The sequence below is a fragment of the Lagopus muta genome, chromosome 1, assembly GCF_023343835.1.
Source record: "Lagopus muta isolate bLagMut1 chromosome 1, bLagMut1 primary, whole genome shotgun sequence".
NCBI lineage: Eukaryota > Metazoa > Chordata > Aves > Galliformes > Phasianidae > Lagopus > Lagopus muta.
Window position 1 is genome coordinate 116,877,783 of NC_064433.1, and position 21,509 is coordinate 116,899,291.

The 21,509-nt window shown below is 39.0% G+C and overlaps 1 protein-coding gene across 3 annotated transcripts in view; it reads right to left on the reverse strand.

Annotated features, from left to right (window-relative positions):
- Window positions 1–345: 345 nt before the first annotated feature.
- Window positions 346–21,509, reverse strand: part of PDK3 (pyruvate dehydrogenase kinase 3) — a 54,204-nt gene continuing 33,040 nt past the window's right edge. For 2 of the 3 annotated variants that reach the window (XM_048933785.1, XM_048933789.1), the window contains exons 4-11: window positions 19,443–19,627; window positions 17,983–18,072; window positions 14,709–14,786; window positions 12,815–12,891; window positions 11,571–11,672; window positions 11,250–11,360; window positions 6,622–6,735; window positions 346–5,584 (exon numbers count right to left, since the gene is read on the reverse strand). In XM_048933785.1, the coding sequence (XP_048789742.1) occupies window positions 5,441–5,584; window positions 6,622–6,735; window positions 11,250–11,360; window positions 11,571–11,672; window positions 12,815–12,891; window positions 14,709–14,786; window positions 17,983–18,072; window positions 19,443–19,627 (901 nt within the window). In that variant the 3' untranslated portion in view covers window positions 346–5,440. The remainder of the gene's footprint in view (window positions 5,585–6,621; window positions 6,736–11,249; window positions 11,361–11,570; window positions 11,673–12,814; window positions 12,892–14,708; window positions 14,787–17,982; window positions 18,073–19,442; window positions 19,628–21,509) is intronic. The other variant, XM_048933786.1, reaches the window with a different exon arrangement.

Below are 21,509 nucleotides of genomic sequence, written 5' to 3' on the forward strand. Positions count from 1 at the left end.
GTATTTGATGCTGGGTTCTTGGCACAGCGGCAAAACCAAGACCTGCAGTTGAGCTGTATCAGCCCGTGATTTTATCCTTTCCAAAACCAAAAAACTGTACCACAACATTCACTGACATGGCAAAGCTTTAGAAAGAAAACCAGAGCTTCCTTTGAAAAGAATCATTCGAAGCCAAAATGGGATTTCACAGGAACAAAAAGCACAACATTCCTGACTTACAAGCAGATTTGTAGCTCCCAGCTCTGAGTGCCCACCAAAAGGCTGAGGCTCACGCTGTGCTGTCCAGCCATGAGAAGAGCTCCATAGCGTGCAATTCTGAATCAGTCCCTTAAAGATGTCATAGTGTTGTTTTTACATATTTTTATTTGTCAGCAATGGAAAAGAAAAGGAAAATAAGAGTGTACACAAATTATATACATGGGTATCAGACTAGAAACAATTCCAATGCAAATTACAAAACGACTCAAAATAGGATTGAAAACATCAAGTAATCTCATGAAGAAAGACCTTCCCACTTCACTGGAACCTCAGTTGAAACCAGTGCTGCTACCTCAGAGGAATGGCAGCATGTAACCCCGTGGGTGCTGGGCATGGTACGTGAGCAGGCACCACAGGAATTCTGCCCGTAACAGATGCTGAAAATGAATTCAATTGATTCCCACTGTCAGAATCCCACATCAAACCCCAGTACAGCTGGCACAAACTCAGCACATTGTCAACAGCTCAGCAGAGAAGGGCAAGCCAGCAAGTTTTGGTAAGGTCAGCTCCTGCTGAAGAGCTGGGTTCTGGCAGCAGCACCAGGAAACCTGCCCTGCCGCTGCCTGTCAGTGCAGTCTGCAGACACAGCAGGTGAACTTCAAAGGATTGTCAGTCTGGCACCTCTCAGATGTATTCAATTGAAAGGAAGAATCTCAATAATGAATTTAGCGAGAGTTCGACAATGACAGAATTATCACAAATACACCGATCCTACCAAACAAGTCTCCAAACTTAAGAAATGAGTCCTCTATGTCAACTTCCGAGATCTTTTAAGGCAACTTAATACCTCAGTTAGAGTATGTGAACTTTAAATTTGCTCATTTGTTTTCAATTAGAGAGATACTTTAGTTCATGAATCTTCATTGCTTCAAATTAACGCCAACAGCTGATCCTGAGAACAGATTCACCAAAGGGGGATTACTCTGATAAGCTGCTGCACGTGCAAGTATTCTGCCGTGAAGTCGCTGCACAGTTTATGCCTGTGTTCCTCACCTCTAGCTCAAAAATACACCATTCTGTCATGTGCCATCACATTCTCCCAAGTTCTGCAAAGACACATGTAGGTATATTCATTCATGACGAGTGAGTATGGCAAAAAGAGGAGGTAAGAGCCACTAGGAGCCACAGCACTTGTACGGCAACTAAGGGAACATGCAAACTAATTGGACACCTTGCAGCCAGACCTGGGTACTGTAAGGAGATAAACACTAACTATAAACATTTTGTTTGTTTTCTACAGAATGGCTTATATCACTTAAGATCACTTAGCATTTAGCAGCATTAAACATGTACGGATCTAGAAACACTTACTAAAGGTGTTTTCTGTATGAATGAGGTCAGGGTTTCACAAAAACAGTCTGGCTTGAGGCGAACAGAGGACTGTACTACACTCCAGGATGGTCAACCTATTTACTTTGTGGACTGAGTGAACAGCTGTTTAAGCAAAGCAAACATTGCACATGTCACCGAGGAGAAAGGAAATGACATTACCCAGTTGCAGCATCAAGTATAGTTTACATAGACAAGAAGTGGCTTGAGTTTTCCAAGAACACCAGAATTAACATATTCTTTATGCACGCCCCAAGGGAGCTGCCCTAAACGCTGCCCAAGAGATGGCACAAAGTGCAGCAGGACAAAGACTTTTGCCATCACAGCTAAGTTCAGAGACACAGACTGCTCTCAGTGTTCTAAAAGAAGCACTCCAGGATCTTTCTTGTCAAATGCCAACTCCTACAGAGATGCCTCGTTAGCCTCAAAACAAAGCGTAGAGAAAACAGGGAGCAGAGATACATATGCAATTTGGAGAGGCTTCAGTATCCATTAACATTCAGCTAGACAGGGCATTATTTCTGTAAGTTCAAGACAGATGCACCAGAAAAACAGACATTGGAGGAAAACAAGTTCAACTATTCCGTCACAGTATGGCATACAGAAGCTGTTTGTAAATTCCCAGGGAGAATCAAGCAGGACACTCCTCTTGCTCAGTTTGTTTCTGTTAAGCACTAAACACAAGGAATACACGGTATTTTCATGGAAAACATGTTTTCCTATTTACTGTGTCCCGTAACCCAAGACAAACAAGTTGCAGCAGCATTAACACACATCTGAAATCCATTAAAAAAGACACAGCTTGATACCATCAGAAAGTTAAGTTTGGAATTACCTGCCCCAAAATATTAAAATACATAGATATGACTGATACTAATTAAAGGTAGCAGTAAGTGAAAAAAAGAAGAGTGTGCAGTTAAGCTAGGTGTAGTTAAAAGCTACCCACCCTCATTTTTGAGGAAAATCCATTGGAAAGCATGTCAAGGCCTGCTGCTGCTGCTGCTTCCTAAGACCATTTTCAGACTAATACTCCTGCGTAGAAGAGTGGCAAGAGGACAAGCAAAGACCAATTTACAGCATACCTGAGAGCTGCAGAACTGTAGAACATACAAGCTGCTGAGTCAACGTTGGAGAGGAGTAAAGCTGTTTCTCATCTATATTCAGCGTGATGCCTGAGGGCAGACTTTGGAAAAGGGAAAGAGCACAAGGAACGCATTTTCTGTTTCCCTGCTCTGGGCAGTTTGTACACACTCAGGGCTCCTAGAAGTAGTTACCACATCAGGAGGACTTTAGCTTTCAAGTACCAGGGCACTTCAGTCCTGAAAGTCAACTAGTTGTTTTTGAGAAGAAAGAGAAGGGACTATCAAAATATAATCCTCCACTGTGTTTTTACTTTCATTTAGAGTCACTCCGCAAAATCAAACTTCAACATTTGCATCCTTTCTCTTCTTTCTGTTCCTTCTCCTCTTCGTGTATGAGGGGGGCAAACTTACTACTACAAAATCTGAGTTCTAACAAAAGCTCAGTTTCAGCTTCATATTTCATAGAATGCTTTTGGTCACGTTCTAGGAAAAACTGAGCACACACAACTGGGAAAACGCTAGTTTCGTCACAAACGTCTGCTTTTAAGTAAGCCACCTTCTGTGATGAGTGGAAAAACACACACAGCTTGAAACAATTTCAAGAGACAGTAAGAAGTTATGGGCAAGGGCAGAAGTTAACCGGCTACACTGCAGTTGGTACAGCTTCCACCTGAAATCTCAGTTGGACTACTACACTGATTTAGCTACAGCCACACGGCTGTATCACTCCAATAGCCATCTGCCTTCCCTGCAGCCGTGCCTACAGTCATAGGAAGTTATTGCTCTGGGGATCACACGAGCTGCACCCTCACTGTGCCTGCAAGGGTTTCCCAAGAAGTGCTGCAGAAGTCTGGCTGGGAACAAACAGCCCCATCGGAGCACTCCATTTCCAAGCTCGGAAGGGCTCTGCTCACAGCCAGCACCAGGCAGCTCCAGCAGCCACTCTGCTGTTTGGGCCTCTGAAGCAGGTTGCAGCACTCGGCAGTCACATTCAAGATCATGCTAGAGCAACCTGGCAATCCAGTGTGACTTAAATGTACAGTGCAGAGATGCTTACAATAACCCAAGCCCTGCAAATTCATGACCATCCCTATACAAATTCTTGAACTGACTGCGACAGCTGGGAGCACGAGTTTGTAAGGCAGGGCCTCTGACTTTTCAGAAATGAGTCTACATGTAACTTATTGCTCAAAGTGCTCTACTATTCTCTGATGAAGAGTGCTATGCAAATGCTAAGTACTATCATTAAGTTAAACTAAGGGTATTCTTTAAAAAAATATCTAGGAATCTCTCAGCATTTCCCTGCTTACCTAACAGGCCAGTCCTCTACAAAAGGAAATGAAATACTGGGAGGACACGGACAGTTCCCCAGAATGCTAGGAAACAAGTTTCAGCTTTCCATGCTAAAAATCTTTAATGTCTTTAAAAAAAAAAAAAAAAAAAAAAAAAAAAAAAAAAAAAAAAAAAATCTAGAAGAAACTGAGGGTGCAGAGTTGTTTACAACTCATCTATTTTATTCCTGTGGCTATTTTATCAGCAGAACTTTGGAACCTCACAGATTCTTCTGAAAGGCCACAGTTGCAGAAATGGTATTTGGCAAAGGCCTGGTGAAGAGCAGTTTCCTAATGCTCAGTAATAAAGCCTCACGAGAAATTTGAGGAGATGACACTTAGTTTTTTCCTCTTTAATTTTGTTTCCTTTCAGATGGGTACCAATTGTTTTGCCCTTCCCATTTCTGTGATAATTCCAGTTTCATTTATTCAGATCAATGACGCTTTCCAAAAGCTGGTGTACAACATCTTTATATACACTACAAATTCAGATTATCAGACTACTGTCAAACATTGAATGTATAAATAACTTTGCAAACTATTTACAGGTTTTAAGCTAATCAGGTTCCAAGCAACCAACACTCTTAAGGCAAATTCATGTGTATGACTGGCTGTCTGGCCTTTCAGGTTTCTCCCCCTTTTCCCAGCTGCCCCAGAGATTACAAGCAACAAATACAAAATTCAATTACCTCCTGCTCTCACACCGACAGGATTTTTTTGTAAGGAGAGATGATGATCTTTCATGAACAACAGGGAAAGTTTAAAAATGCTGTTGTGTTTCTGTGTCAAGAAAATCATTAAAATGTATACCAAAAAGTGGAATTCCCAATGTCTTACACCAACATAATTTCTGTATGCACTGGACAAAAATGGCTTGGGGAATTTGGGAAAAGTATTGGTTTAAAGCTGTACAACCCTTTTCAGAACTACACATTTCTAAGCTCATCAGATATGAGATCTAGAGAGCTCAAAGGGATTTTCTGTAAGAGGTGACACCGCAAAATAAAATGCAGCAAAAGGTGGATTTTCAAAGCATAAGCTTAACTAGACTAGAATCTCTCTCACACCACACTGCTGTGCAAGATGCTATTCACCATTTAAAGGGATTCTGCACAATTTGCTAATCCTTAGTGGAATAAAACTTGGCACTTAAAATAGTATCTTTTGTCACAACAGTGTATACTTAAGTGCAGTCCCTTTTGTCAATGCATGACTGAAGCAACCAAGCATATACTGGTGAAATAGGCAGGATTCACATCCCAAACGTGCTTAGTGCCTCCTGTAAGTCCCAATCATCACTTTGTTCTTACTACTTTTAATGCCCTGATTAGGTCTTTGTTTGGAAGTAATTAGCTATTGTGGTTTGGAGGATTTTGGAACAAAGCAGAGACTTGATACTGAATGCAGAGGTCATCTCCAGCAGAGACAAAAGGTGGCAAATTATCGGTTAGCTTTGTATTTAGAAGCATCCCTTGGTTCACTGCTAGGATTGCTCCAGTCATCTGCTTCAGGTGTGGTCTTGTAGTGCCGCCACGCCGACTTATTAAAAACAGGAAGTCTTTCAAATGATTCACTTGAAAGGGCCTAGGGAAAAACAAAAGCAATGGTAAGATATCAGCTGGAGATACCTAAAGCCAGACGATACCCTGGGGGTTGTTCTAGTACAGAAGCTGTAACTGTGGAAGTGTCTCAATTATCGGAGCATTGCACATCACAACACTGTTCTGAAAATGCTTTGGCTTTGATCAATCATTCTTATAGTATGATATGACAGTAAAAGAAAATAAAATTTTAAAATATTTCTCTTCTTTTCAGGGAGGGGTGTTTAAAAAGACAGCAAGAGAAAAAGCTTTTAGTCAGATGCATTTTAGGCTTATGTACGAGTGCTACTTAAATAATAAACTCAGACTCTGTCAGCACAATTCTAGAAACAGTTAGGCCCATCCACATGCATTTTTTTCCTCTGAGAAACACCATATTTTTTTCCTCTATGGATACTTGTACAGGGTTAAGATCATTAGAAAATGAAATTAGAGCACAATTCCAAAACCTGCTCACTAAATACAGCAAGACACAGTAGCAACTGGTTAATTACATTAACCAGTAGCAACTTAGAGTCAATGCCTGGTGCACGAGCTGATAAAATTCAAGCAGTTTGTTTTAATTGTGAGCCCCCACACAGCCTGCTACCTCCTGAAAAGTGCCAACAGGGTCAATACAGTCTATTGGACAAAGGTCAAGGATAGGAGAAAAAACTACAAGTCAGTCTTGTTTCAGTTTTGCTGCAATCAGAAGTTTTAGAATCAATGCAGTATTATCCAAAATTCTTTTGAAAAATTCAGCTCTTAGGATACATTAATAAAAATGCAAAAATCCAACACAAGTGACCAAAGAAAAGAATTCAAGGCAAGCTGACGAGTATGAGAGTCAAGATTACGTTTTTAAGTTATTTTTACAACTCTGTTCATCGAGGTGAAACATGATAAAAATAGCAATTACAAATTTGAAAACAAATGAAGGAGTGAAAAGAGATAAAGTTCATTTGTACCAAATGGCACCTGCCTGCTATAACCTACAGAGTTGCACTGCATTGCTAGTTTATGAAAGGGTCAGATTCATACCTTCAAATAAATTACAGCATCTGATCCAACACCTTCCATTGAGTAGAGTTTTAGGTCACCCTGGAAGTACCTAGCGTACAGACGAGAAATTGGCAAGCCATAGCCAAATCCAGCCTAGAAAAAACAAGAAAAAGAAGGAACAAACAAGACGTTTTAAAAGAAAGAAGTGCTAAAGATCACAGTGGTTTATAAAACAGAAGATACCTAAAGATCAGCTTTGCGTCTGATTACTCTTCAAGCTTTTCTATATTCCTCAACCTGCACTATCAGTACAGATTCAACACTTGGAGCATTCTTTTTGTTCTAGGCAGTTTTGTTTTTTGTTTTAGTTTTCATTTTTTTTTTACTTTGAAGTACAGAAAGAGAAGAAAAAGAAACAGCAAGAACTCTTTGTTAGGACTACCTTGTCCACTTTGAAGGCCAGGTTGAATGGGACCCCTGGCAGCCTGATCTGACGGGTGGCAGCCCTACATGCAGCAGTAGGGTTGGAACTGGGTGGGCTTTGAGGTCCCTTCCAACCCTTGCCATTCTGTGATTTTATATTTTCCTCAAGGAGGTAGGTAGGTGTCATACAATACATACTACCTCCAATCATTAAAGCAAACTGGTAACTGTCTGCAGCTTCCTGACTGTGATTACCGTTCTGGCTTCGATAATACCATATTTTTAACAGATGCCACACTGCAGCAGAGATTAGAAGACTACTGCAGAGAAACTAACTTCATTAACAACATACAAAGCAACAGAAGACAAATAGTTCTTGGTATTGTTTACTCCTCCAGCAAGAAGTCAGGATTACACAACACTGAAGATCTACTGAGAATGTGTAGATGTGCAGATTTGTCAAAGCACAATAGATGCAACTAATCACAAATCTAAGATTTGTACCTGTCATATTCATAATCACAGCCACAAAGAAGTCAGCAATTCACATCTATTCCAACCCACTCATCTCAGAAGAAGTTGACACAAAAATAAAGACGCTCACTGCTGACAGGGAGTAAGATTTTGGCCTACGCATCACCTCTTTCAGATGACTGGGGCCATCCTGATCAACACTGCGTTTGATTATTTACTTGAACCTCCCTGGATTTTTCAGGGCTATCCAGAGCAATAAAGGAAAGATTCCAGACATCCTTACTTTCAAATTCTTGTATATGTAAGGCAATGCAGTAACAGAACTTTTCCATGAAGGTGGGCTACAAGAAGAATCTGATAGGAAACTCAATCCACTACACTATTTATACACAAGCAACTTGAAAAACACTGGCAGAAGGGAGAGTAAGAGTAAATAAATTTTGTTGAGCCTATGCAATACTAGGCATTTAATTACTGATTATCATGCCCTGAATCTTGAAAACAAAGCCCCAGAATGACAAAAATAATAAAAAAAGAAGGCTAAGAAGCATGAACTCTGAGTGCTATATGTGGTCTCACTTTATAATAAATCCCTTGGGGCAGAGGGGTGAGTATCATAGAGCTTTTTAATACAGTATCTGTCAGAAATTCTCTTGTTCTCATCATCTCTAGAGCAACTTTTGTCCTCTTAGCATTTTTACAGAAGTGTAAATTTAGTGATCATCTGTGGTTTACAGGTACTTACGCTGGTGATTAACAGTGCATCTGTGCCATTTCTGTTTCTTGTTTTGCTAGCATAAAGATGCCTTTTTCTACTCATAGTGCTTGTTAATAGTCATTAGTGTTCATTTCCACAATTAGAACAGCTGCTTATATGCACTTTTCCAAACAACAGTTCAAACACTTGGAAACAATCCTCACAGACTCCCATTACAGACACTGGCATCACTTTCTCACAACCCATTTCACGATGCATCTCTTGGCTGATCTATAAAAGCAGGAAGTTCCAAAAAAGGTACAGAAGCTTGCCTGCATCTTTTCCAGAGACAGAACAGCATGTTAGTGAAATTAAGAAGCAGCTGAACTGCAGCTTGTAGGCAGTACACAGCCCCAGCTAGGGACAAGGGCAGCACTCAACAGTTCTGAAACCATACTACACTTTCTGCTTTGCAAAACTACACCTCCTTCAAACCCATGTCCAACTTCTGTTTGTCTCCTGCTCCTTTCAGGAAGGTCTTTGTTCACTGCATACCAGTCTGCCTGTGTCATACTTTCCTCTTCCAAAAAATCTTCTGTTGTTTTTTTCTATATTCTGCCTTCAGGTTATTTACCAAAACTGTTGATTTATAAGAAATATGAAGACTATAGATTCAAAATGAGTACCCTGTTAAGGCAAGCTTTGCTACATTTTCCAGAAAGATGATTATAAAGAACTGATTGCTACATTGGCCTGTGACCTAGAGGAAAGAGCACAGTCAGTAATGGTCCATCTGCCTTGAGAAGGGGAAACTTTGTAGGACTAGTTTTACATGAAATACTCTAGTATGTGCAATACAAACGGGAAAATATTTAATTGTGTTACCAGTGTCAGCACGTTTAATTAATCCTGATTTTCTCCCACTGCAACCAAATGCTAAAGGGAGGATCACTGGACTCCCCTCTTTTAATTGTTTTTTTAAAAATTGACTTTTTAAACATTACTGTGTGTTTCTAATGTTTTCATTATGCCTACAACAGCACAAACGAGTACAAAACCTGCTAGAATCAGAATGCTGCCATGGTAACAAGGTCTCTCAGCAGATTTTAAAAAAACATTTTCAATAACAGAATTTTCATCAATCAACAAAACAATCCCTCCTTTCTTCCACTCCCCAAGCCCATGCACATTTCATAAACTAGACAGGAGAGCACATAGCAAGAAGGAGGTTACAATAGAAAAATACACCTATTTACACTGTACTGCAATTTAGTTAATGAACATCACCTAAGCCAAGAATGACAAGCGAGCACAGTGCATGGTAATTCTTCACTGGCTTTGGTCTTGCACACTAAGTGACAAAGAAACCTTCCTTCTGCACAGACTTTGCAGATGACTCATTTCTGTGAAACCTTTCTGCTGAAAGATTTTTATTTCTTTACTGACATACCAGGTACAGAATAATTGCTTTTATAATTGAACCCAGACCATAATATGTACTACATATCAAGGTGCACTGTGAAAGCCCTTTTTCCTCTGTAACAATGTAATACAATGAATACAGTGTAAATCTCAAGCTGAACATCTTACAATCAGAGTCACAAAGGAGGAAACATTTTAATGGTGAATACAACTGGCAATCAAGGTTCAAGTTTACAGGACGAATAAGTTTCAGGAAACCTTTGTGAGCTCTGATAGTAAATTGCTGATCAAAACTGAGACAGAACAAAGACAGATTATAAATGAACAGAGCTTCCACCATTCCTGATTTCATGAAGAAAGTTCATATTTGAATTGAAGTCTCTCCCCTAGCACTTGTCTCATTTCAGTTAGGAACTCACTTTTTTAATATGAAAAAGGCACAGCACCCTTTGAAACGTATTACTAAGAGGTGCTGTAAAGTTTGCAATATTGAAGGATTAATGTCAAGCCAATGTACATACAGAACTGGGCTTCAGACCTACTCATAGTGGCATCAAGCACTTTGAGAACAAACCAGTAGGTTTACATGGCACAGTGCTGTGACCTGTGGTCTAAGATAGTTCCACAAAGACTGCTCATCATCTAGAAGGAAATATATCATCTTTGAACCTCTCTGGTTTGGTTTCTACCTTCTACTCACTGCTAATTATTTTCTGTCAGAATAATACATGTATTCTGATATATACATATGTGTGGGTATTCGTATGTAAATATATTTGTATGCATATATATGTGCATGCATGTGTATATATATGTATACACACACACACAGATAAGTAATTTGCTGCTTGAAGCCACTTCAACTGCAGAAGCACCATTAAAAAAAAAACAAAACCAAAAGCTGCCACTTAAGAACATGCTACATGAGAGCATTTTTAAAGAGAAAAGGAAATCTCCCAAATAATAAACTTTTCCTTGACACTTAAGACAAAGGACTGCAACAGAAGCAAAACAGAACAAAGACATCAGAAGCAAAACAGAACAAAACACAAGAATAGAGACAAGAATACAATCAGTATTAACCCACTTATTGAAGTCTGACTGACAGATCTCAAGAGACTGTATCACCTCTCCAGCTGAACACTGGAAACCATCATACCACATGTGAGTCATGGGCTTTTTGTTAAATGCATTTTCACAGTCCAGAACTTAAACAGAAGTAATTTTCCAAGTTCCATATAGCTTGTGCATTACCAGGAGGTATTTCTCAAGTGCTAGAACACACAACGTGGCTCACCTCTTCAGTACATGAAATAAACTCAGATAAACAGTAATTTATTTATCTAGGAGGGGCTTTTTAGATTATTTACCTTTTTGGTAACGCGGCAGTAGAAATCCTGCCCACCTACCTGTGATAATGCCATGCTCATGCAGGTATGCTTGTTTCCAAGAATATAACGTCAAGACAAAGAAAAGCAACTTCCTGTTTCAAAAACTAAGTGGTGATAACAGACCCTATTTTATCCTGATGTGTTTTACCTGCACAGAATTGCTAACAATAAGCAATTACTTCAATGGAAAATCTGAACCAGTAGACTGCAATGAAAGGAATGCACAAAAAGACATTTAAATATGCATTACAATTGCTTACCAAAGGAACTGCTCTTGAGGGCTCCAAACTAGGCCTGGGTGCTGTTGAGTACATGTAGTTAAACAATCTGTCTATTTTTCTTAAAGGTACACCTCCACCTTGATCACTTATCTAAGGAATGAAAAGTTAGTTTTCAGCATTATGTTCTGAAGAGACTTGTAGAACACGTGAAAGCGTGACATAAATGACTTCAAAAATACTCATGAAGATGAAGCATCAGAGGTCATACAGTACTTAATTTGCTTTTTCAAATGACAAGTCAAATGATTCTAAATACAGCAGGTTGGTAAGCTGCAGTTGAACTTATTTTTTGGCACTTACCTTAATAGATAGATCTTCTTTCCCCAAAGTGACTAAGGTTTTGATGGATGGATAGCCTTCTCTCTTACCTTCGTGCAACTCCACTGTAGCTCTCATTGAATTCTGAAGTTAAAGGAAAAAAAGTGTCTTTGATTATAAATTTACCACATACATTTTGTGTGTCAATGTAGAACCTGGATATATTTTGTTGAATATCTTGTCCTGTGCAAAGAGAAGAAAGGTCATATTAAAAGAAATTCAAGGAGCGCTTCCAAGTCGATCAGATGTTCAGTTAGATTTCTACACCAGAACTCTACCCTATGACAGAAACTCAGAGAACCTAAAGCAAGAAAAATACTTCTGTGCAAAACCAAGGGACCATCTAAGAGACAACACCATTCTTCCAGTCTGTCTTGCAGAACACCCCTACTGATAGTAGACAGCAAAAGCTATTGTTTTTCCCAACCTAATGGTTATGGCACAGTCCATCGTTCCGACTTTATTGTACCTATTAAGAGAATTTCCACTGCCAGTCCATCACAGATTAACATTACTTACAGCTGGAATTTACCAGTTTCCTGCTGTTTCACAACTTGTACCAAAGCATACATACGAGCACTGTGCAAATCCTCATCTGGTCTTCTCTCAAAGTAACATCACAAGTGACAAAATGAGGAAAGATTTTAAACAAACATACTTGTCTAGTGCCAGAAATCAAAGCCAAAATATGATCATTCAGGAAAAATTTCTCTGACCAAGTGCATTGTTTCTCTCCTTGACTTCTCAAGTACAAGTGCACCACCCAGAGACCACCTGTCTTACTCCAGCACATACAGCAGTTCTGTTCCATTTTCATGGTTGTTTGAATGATCCAGAAGACACAAAAAACAGGACAAAGCATGTCATTTACACTACTCACAGACACATGGGCTGCTCTTAAAACAGGCAGAAGACACTGATATTTGCAATAAAAAAGCAAGCTTGTAGAAATGGTAAGATCATGTACCATTATTGCAAAGATTATCATGAGTCAAATTCATCAGTATCAAAAGGCCAAATAGAGAGGTGGGAAAACTGATTTTTTTTTAATTACACAAGAGCATAAGAGGTTTGTGAGCTTAACTTTCACCAGAATTTCAAACTCTTCGCTGGGATAAATATAAGGAAAATAGAAATAAAACTCTAGAGATGCAACTGAAAAACCCTCAATTTCAATAGTAATGGGAGTTCCCAACCCCTTCCAAATATTAATAAGCACAACCTACCTTGAATAATTCAAATAACATATGAAACAAGTGAGAAGGTACATAGACTACTTGAATAGGCTTGTTTGGAGCTTTAGCTAAAACAAAAAAAAAGAAAAAGGTTATTTTTTTCCCCAAACACTATCCTGCAGCATTTCTATTTACAGGACTATCATGAAATTATAGGCAAAGTCATCTAAGCATGTTTTAATTTTCTAAGTGCAGAATACAATCCATGAAAAATCTTGCATAAAAACAGATTTCAGTTGCTGTTTTCATCTTAACTGATACATGGTAATGATTTTTTAAAGATACCAACATCAGCAAACTTTTAGAACATTCATGAAACTTAATGAATCGGTGGTTGATTTAGTACTAAATGTATGTTATGAACAACAGCTTTCCCACTTAGGTGGGGTTCACTTTTCATAATACATACTATATTTAAGCATACTTGATGCACGAAGATTCTTAAACTAAGAAAAAAACCACTGCTTAATACTCTTTTCCCTTAAAAGCATAGAAAACATAAGGTGTTCATAAATTTTCAAAATATATTTCAAGCTATCAAAATTCTCTTGTTCCAAATCCTAACTTGCTCTATCCACTGCTGTCCCTATTATTAGTATTTCAGTAGAGGTGTATGGCATGGCACAGCTCTGTACACCAGAGCACTAAGTGACTGCATTTAATACACTCCAGCACAGTTTAGTGCTCAAGATGCAGTCGTTCCTGAAAATTCAAATATCTACTGGTGTTGAAGTTACACAGTCATAGCTTGTCAGACTCAGCAGCAGTCCATATGGAAGAAAGGTCACTTAAATTCTTGTCTCCTAAGCGCAGGAAGACACAAATACACATCCAAGAAATGGCTAGAGTCAGTTTCAGCCTTTATGGCACTGAGGGCTGATAATTTAAAGATCTACTTCTAAAGACAGAGAATGTATACAAAGTCTAATAATTATCAATACAAACGATGAACAAAGCAGTCAGTCAACACACTGATGAAGATCGTCTCATCAGTTTCCTAGCATAACAGCTTGTAGTGATAGCAGAGGTTGCCACAGCTGAGGTGCAAGACCCTGCATTTGGATTTGTTGCATCTCAAAAGATTCACTTGGGCCCCACTGCTCCAGCCTGCCTAGGTGTCTCAGGATGGCATCCTGTCCCTTGGGCACATCAACCACACACCACAGGTTGGTGTTATCTGCAAATGTCCTGTGAGTGCACACGATCCCACTGTTGATGCCACTGATGAAGGTGTTACAGAGCACTGTTCCCAGTACTGACCCCCTGAGGAGCAACACTCATCACCGATCTCCATCTGGACATTGAGCCATTGACCACCACTCCCTGGGTACAATCTCACAACCAGTTCCACATCTTTCCAATTTGGAGAGGATATTATAGCAGACTGTGTCAAAGACCTTACTGAAGTCTGGACAAATGACATCAGTGGCTCTTCCCTTGCCCACTGACACACCATCACAAGAAAGTGACAAAGTTGGTCAGGCAGGACCTGCTGTTGGTGAAACCATGCTGGTTATCCCCTATTGCTTCCCCTTCTTCCACGTCCCTTAGCATAGCTTCCAGGAGGATGTGCTCTGTGATATTCCCAGCACTGAGGCAAGGCTAACTGGTCAGTAGTTCCCTGGATTATCCTTTCTACCCTTCTTAAAAATGGGTAGAATATTGCCTTTTTTCAAGTTACACAGGACTTCACCTGACGGCCATGACTTTTCACATATCATACAGAATGGCTAGACAACTACGTCAGCCAATTCCCTCTGGATTCTGAGATGCAATACAAGCTGCAGAGTTCAAATTACGACTTAAAATTAATTAGCAAAACCAAAGCCACAGAAACGCCTTTTTCTTAAATACATTACTTAAATTAAATGAAGTTCTCAATTACCATTGAATTCTTCAACTTCCAGATCAGGTGCCACCAGATAGTACTGTTCACATAACATCTTAGCTGTTTCATAAGCATCTACAAAAAGAGAACACCAATTTTTGAAAAGTCAGTTAAAGAAGACTAGCAAAGCTCAGTCAGTATCTGAAAGACTACAAGCAGAACATTCACTTTAACTGTTTTGCAAGCATGATGCTAGCATCCATTCTAATCTCTTTGTCTATAGGTTCATTGTCTATTTGTCAAGAAAGTATGAACTCTATTTAAAATTAGCAAAACAAGCTATTTTCCATTTCTCTTTGCTCATTTACCATGTCCCAATCACAATTTAGTACTTGTTCTTTCCAACAGATAAAAAAAGAATGAGACTGCCACCACAAATCCAGGTTTTTATTAATATGATAAGGTTTAAAATGTTTAAATTCCCAAAGTCTTCTCAGAGATAAACTGAAGTCTAAGATTCCTCATTCTCTCCTACTGAACCCAAACAAAAGGAGCTTCCACAGTATCCAAATTAGTCTTTATGTATTGACAAAATACAGCAAGAAAGTTGAGGTTTGTTTGTTTGTTTTAAAGATTTTTAGTGATTCTAAATATTCACCAATATCTCCTTTGCAAAAGCACTTCAGCAACATTAGCCTAAAAAGAAATTACAAACTCAAATGTTTGCAATTACACTGCTTAAGTTACCTTAAGGAAAATGGTTTCAGGTAATGATTTTTTCCTCATTATTAGAGTTGGCTACGAGCAAGGACATGAACAGATGGGGCAGTTCTGTGGACAAAGAGTATTTTGCTAAGATACTGTAGCGGCTGCATTTGACCCAGTCCTAGGGTCTTCTACCTTCTTCCTGTCCAAAGTGGCACTACAAAACAAAATAGTCACTGCCAAGACAAGCATAACAAATAAAATCACGGAACTAATCAAAGTTGGGGACGTTCTTGATCAAATCCAAGAATGTTTCAAAATCACTCTCCAACAGGAGTCTTTTGTGCCTAGACAGTCAATTCCAAAGACCTTCTCTAGAAAGGTCCTGTCACTAGCACAACAAAATGCACCCTAGTAAAAAGATCAAAATTCCATTTAATATCCAAACTATTGGATATAATAATACTGGATATATATCTGATGGCCTTGTGAATAATCCTGTACTTTAACTAAAAAAAACACATACGGAGCATAGTTAGCACCTTGACTCAGACAGCCATCAAAAGTTAAAGGTAACTGTGGAGCTATATTGGCCGAGGGGCTCTACATGGAGAATGGACCATATAAGCACATTTCAAAGAATTTCCACATCTACGTGGAAGTGAAAATCAGACGTGGATCAAGAAAGCAGGAGTTGGATTCCTTTATTGTGGAGAAAGAATACTACTAATAAGGTGATAATAAACCTGAAGACATCAATATATGAACGTTCTGCAGATACATCCACTATGTAAAACTCAAGAAAATGAAGGGACTGAAAAATTCCATTTAGCCTCCCTAAACAGAATGTAAGACTCATCCGTTTTCAAGAAGTAGCCACCCTGAAGTGCTTGAGATGAAAAGACAGGCACTATCACTTCATGATCCAGTTATGCATCCAGAAAAATGTCCGGGTGCAGACACTCTTCTTCTAAAAGCCACCTTCATCTTTGGCAGAGGCCTAGGACCTGTTCAAAACATTCCTCATGTTATGGCTTGAGGTACAACAGGAGTGAAGGATCTATTGGTACATATAAAGTAATAGCCTGAAGAACAAGTCCAGAGTTGCTCTCAGCTCAAATAAATATAAAGTATTTCTGTAGGACAGTCAGTGAGATAGTGACCCACCTCAGACAATTAAAGATGCATTTAAAGATACACTCAGTAGAGCTGCTTGAAGTGAGAAGTGGGCATGTAAATCATTTCTTTTAGGTCTGAAGGGCATACAGAGCCTGTAGCTGACACATCCTGTGCCTAAGTCACATCTTACCTCTGGCAATTGCTCCACATAACACCTATGCACTAGGTCATTTTAGAGCTAGCACAGTATATAAAATGTATGCTAAGCCCTCTGACCACCTTGAAGATGAAACAGCCTTAATTACTCTGACTTTAGACAGGCTCTTCCTCTAATGAAATTTTGTTTCTTTGAAAGACGACAGAGGATACTGTTTTTGATGCCCTGATTTTGTTGAAGGATGTTTTCATATATAGTTTATATACTGCAGCTACTAGCTTGAAAACTGGACTGAACATCTCTTGATACCATGCACTCCTCTGTCCACAACAGATTACAACTATGAGTTTCATGATAAAATAGATTCAAACACAACCATTAGAAGGAGCACTGAAATAAACAAGCCTGTACCATACAATGTCAAGGTCAAAGTGGAATAAGATCAATCAAATGAAAACAGAGCTGCTGGAAAACAGCCACCTTAGAAGCCAAAGAGCTAGAAGATGAGAAGCCCTGCTAACACTAAAAATCATCTGTTACAAAGCAAGCTATCACGCAGGCCAAATTCTAACAAAGATCTCTCTCTTAGCTGAAAGCTGACAAAAAGAAAAAGGAAGAAACATTCTTCTTCAGTAACTGCATAAACAGCAGTGAAGGACAGAGGGTGGAATTCACTCCTAGATCAAAAACTGTATTTGTAAATAGATACATCCAGAGCATGACTCTTCAATAAGCTGGTTCTTCACAGGAGACAGCATTGCCTCACACATGTTTACTACTGCTCTGAAAGCATATGAACATTCATAACATGAACATGTCTGTAGTACAAGAGAGAATGAGATGTGATGTGGTAAAATGCATGTGATTAATCGCTGGAACAACCACACATCTCAGAACACTGCACTTGAAGGCCAATAAATCAATCAGAAACTGCACTTATTCTCACATTTCTTCACTACCAGCATTAAAAAAAAAAAATAGTGCCTTAGAACACATTTCTGAGTATTCAGGGGAAAAAGGATATGTAATTTTAATACAACATTTAAGTACTTAGTCTGATATTAAAAAGGACATACTGAAGTTAAAAAAAATCACGTCTCCCTAGTTCTGCTAATTTATCAGAAATGTAACAGAAGTCTCACCGTTCTTAATTATGGAGACTTCAGAAATTCTTATTTAGCTCATGGCTTCATCGTAAGCAACTGCAACTTTTATTTCTTGTTGTTTTTGTCATCAATTTATTACATCAATGTACATCATCTTCAGTCTTTTGTATCAGAATAGTACATTTATTCATATTCTAAATTGTGGACTTTTCAATCAAAAAAATTGTCAAGTTAGTTTCCTTACCTTTAACCACCTCTGCCACATTACAATTAGGATCAATACTTCCAATATGTTTGGGATGAGCAGGGTTAATGTCTCCTCCAAAAAGAAGCGCTGTAAGGAAAAACAAATGGTGATAACTTGCCTTTACACTTGAGACAGCATAGCATGTCAAACTCCGATGATACCTCAAAACTTAGTGGATAGCACAACGTTCTGTGTAAAGACACTGCAGCAAACTGGCAGAAACCCTGTGCTGAAGACAACTCTCAGCAGCACTCCCACTTGCACGTAAGGTCTGGCACTCACCAAATCCTTCGCTGAGAGCTGAACTCTCAAAGAGGCAGAAAGATCTTAAGCTTTTTTGCAGCAGTGACTTTCTGCTGCTATGGCAAATTAAGCAGTTCTGATAAAGAACTAGAGGCAGTATGAGCTAAGCAAATGACATGAAAGCTTTTCCTATTCCAGAAATGGTGAGGTAATATACTGGCACAATGCTCCTTGTAGAACCATGCCGTAATAAACAGTGTCAATAATGAAACACAACATAAATGCAGAGTTATCTCACAGTATGCTTGACACATGAAAGTTACTTGTACACACACAGCATGGCATGTGCTAATCACATGGAAGGTAACTGGAAAGACACACAAGATGTATGAAACCTCACAACGCACTACTCTGCATTTGCTCCCCATCATCTGTGGCGCACTCACACATTAACAGGCCACAACAGCTGAACAGTGTGCAGACAGAGAAGCTCTTAGAGTTAAAAGGTACAAGACACACTCATATCACATGCTTGGCCTTAGCTTTACACAGCATCACTCTCTGCATACTTGCATACAATGGTTAATAGGAGCTGTCCAAGTAACTCTTTTCACTGTGTAATGCAAGTATAAAAGTTTATAAGTAACAACACAAAGGAATGAAACCTTGTTGCAAAAGATGACTAATTCTAATACTTATACTTAAATAGGAGTAGGAAGAAGAGGGAGACAAAGGTGTCATAATTTAAACCTCGAGTCAGAAATACTCAATTAGTATTAGTTAAAAGGCAAGAAAGTCTACATAACTTGATGAAAAACTAAAAAAGATGCACACAGAACACAACCTACTCAAAACCTGCATCCTCCTAGTTGATTATAAACACCAACTCTACAAATGATATTGACAGACTTCTGAGCAGAAAGATCTAAAATTATAATGCATCACTATGCAAGCTGTCTGTGCCAGCAAGATTGAAAACTGACAGCCACAATGATAACACCCCCCAGTACTGGAAGAAAACATACTGGTGCTTTGGATTCACTCCTGATAGCTGTGAAGTACCAAGTTAATCAGTTGTCAGTACAACTTTAACATCATTAGCACAGAATATTAAGAATTAGTCACGAGTTTGAAAAATACTCAAACAAAAGATATGGCTTCAGGATTACAAGCAATAACTAAAGCTCTTAAAGATGAAATAAGCAATTACTTACTGTGTTGGTTAATAAGCATACGGAAAGAGATGCGGTTGGTGTAGAATCTATCTAGAAAATACTGGATGTTACTGCTAACAAATGGGTCAAAGCCATATTTTTCCTTGTATTCAATCACCCCTTGCGCCATGGTTGGAACCACATCATTGTGTCTGTTCCTGACTTTAATTAAAACGTCTAAAAAGCTAGAAGAAAGAAAATTAGAAACAGATTGTTAAAGATATAATTAAACTCTGCCGCTCATTTCTGCTTTCAACTCTCCACAACACATTTTATCTATTTACTTTCCCACCCAGTAAACAAAACATATTTGTACCCAAACAAGCCTATTTAAAGGGAAGTCTTACATCAAGATGTCACTCACAAGATCTGTGAAGTATTTATTGCCTCGATTTGAGTCATTTCTCCCCAAAACATTTCTTTAAAATAAATATCCTCACTGTTAACAGAAGATTTCCTTATGACCGCAGCCACATGCATCACAGTAACTCATTATCTGTAACAGTAGCTGATAGATTGGAGAGGTGATTCAGACAAAACAACTGCCCTTCACAGTTTCCTGACAAGTTTTACACTTTGTGCATTCTTCCCAACACTCCACCCCATGCAATGTAATTTCTGAACGCATTTCTTTACCTGGCATCTATTCTGAAGTCTGAATGCTGGGATAAGTAAGTGTGATCTGTGTGACTTCTGTTCAGTTTCATTTTACACCACTGGATGGCAGAACACATACAACAGTGCTCAGAGTGACTCTTCTCCCTCTGGCAGTTTGGGGGAAGTTTGAGAATATCTCTTGCATTGTTTTTAACCAGCATTTCTCTTGGAGAATTTTTGTTGTTCCTACCAAGGCAGCTGAACACCTACCACTTTCAAAGCACTCATCCTTTTTATTCCACACACAAACTCATGCACGCTTTATGTATTAATAGCTTTCCAAAGCCTAGACACAGAAAATCAGAGCTACTCAGTCAGTGTTGCATTCTATAATGCTAAATATTGGCACCATAATGATCACATAATTTTGTTTAAAAAAAAAAAAAAAACAACAACCTCTAATTCAGTTTTTAAAAGAGAAAATTTGTTGTGCTATGCTTACATGTGCACATGTAACTTTTTTTTTTTTTTTAAAGCTAACTATAAAGCACTCAGTAGATTTATACCAAACATGGAGTAGAAATGTATTAATTATTTGTATGAAAAGTAGAATATGCACCAACTAAGGAAGGAAGAGTAAGGTCACCAAAAGTTAAAAAAAAAAAGAAAAAAAAAAAATATCAGCTAGTCACCTTGTCTAATGCAGACATAAAGCAGATGCTTCCTTCCTCCTCATAACCAGACAGCTGAACCAATCATTTGACAGCAAACCATGCTACTCTTACCTAGTGAGTGACCTGCTTTTAAAATGATTTTTCCCACTGTACACTGCCAGCTCCAAAGAAACAGAAAATTAATATCTAATAACTTTTTCATCATTCTTGATCTGATCATCACATTTTGCCCATATATTAACAAAGAATTCAGTAGTCTTTATACACTGTTTTGCTGCATATAAAAGAAGTAGTCCCAGTTTAAAGACTTCCACGTGGCTGTTCCCTATTACTTGCCAATCTTTCTTGAAATGTACTGTTCAATATCCTTATTGGGATCTGGATGAGGGGACTGAATGCTCCCTCAGGGAGTTTGCAGATGACACCAAGCTCAAAGGAACTGTTGGTCTGCCTGGGGGTAGCAAGGCCCTACAGAGGGATTTGGACAGGCTGGATAGCTGGGCTTAGGCCAGTGGGATGAAATTCAACAGGGCCAAGTGCTGGGTCCTGCACTTCGGTCACAACAACCCCAGGCAATGCCTGGAAGAAATGGACCTGGGGGTGTTCATTGATGCTTGGCTGGTCGTGAGCCAGCAGTGTGCTCAAGTAGCCAACAAGGCCAATGGCATCCTGGCTTTTATCAGAAATACTGATGCCAGCAGGAGCGGGGAAGTGATCACCTCACTGTACTCAGCACCTGTGAGGCTGTACCTTGAGTGTTGCGTTCTGTTCTGGGCCCCTCACTACAAGAAAGACA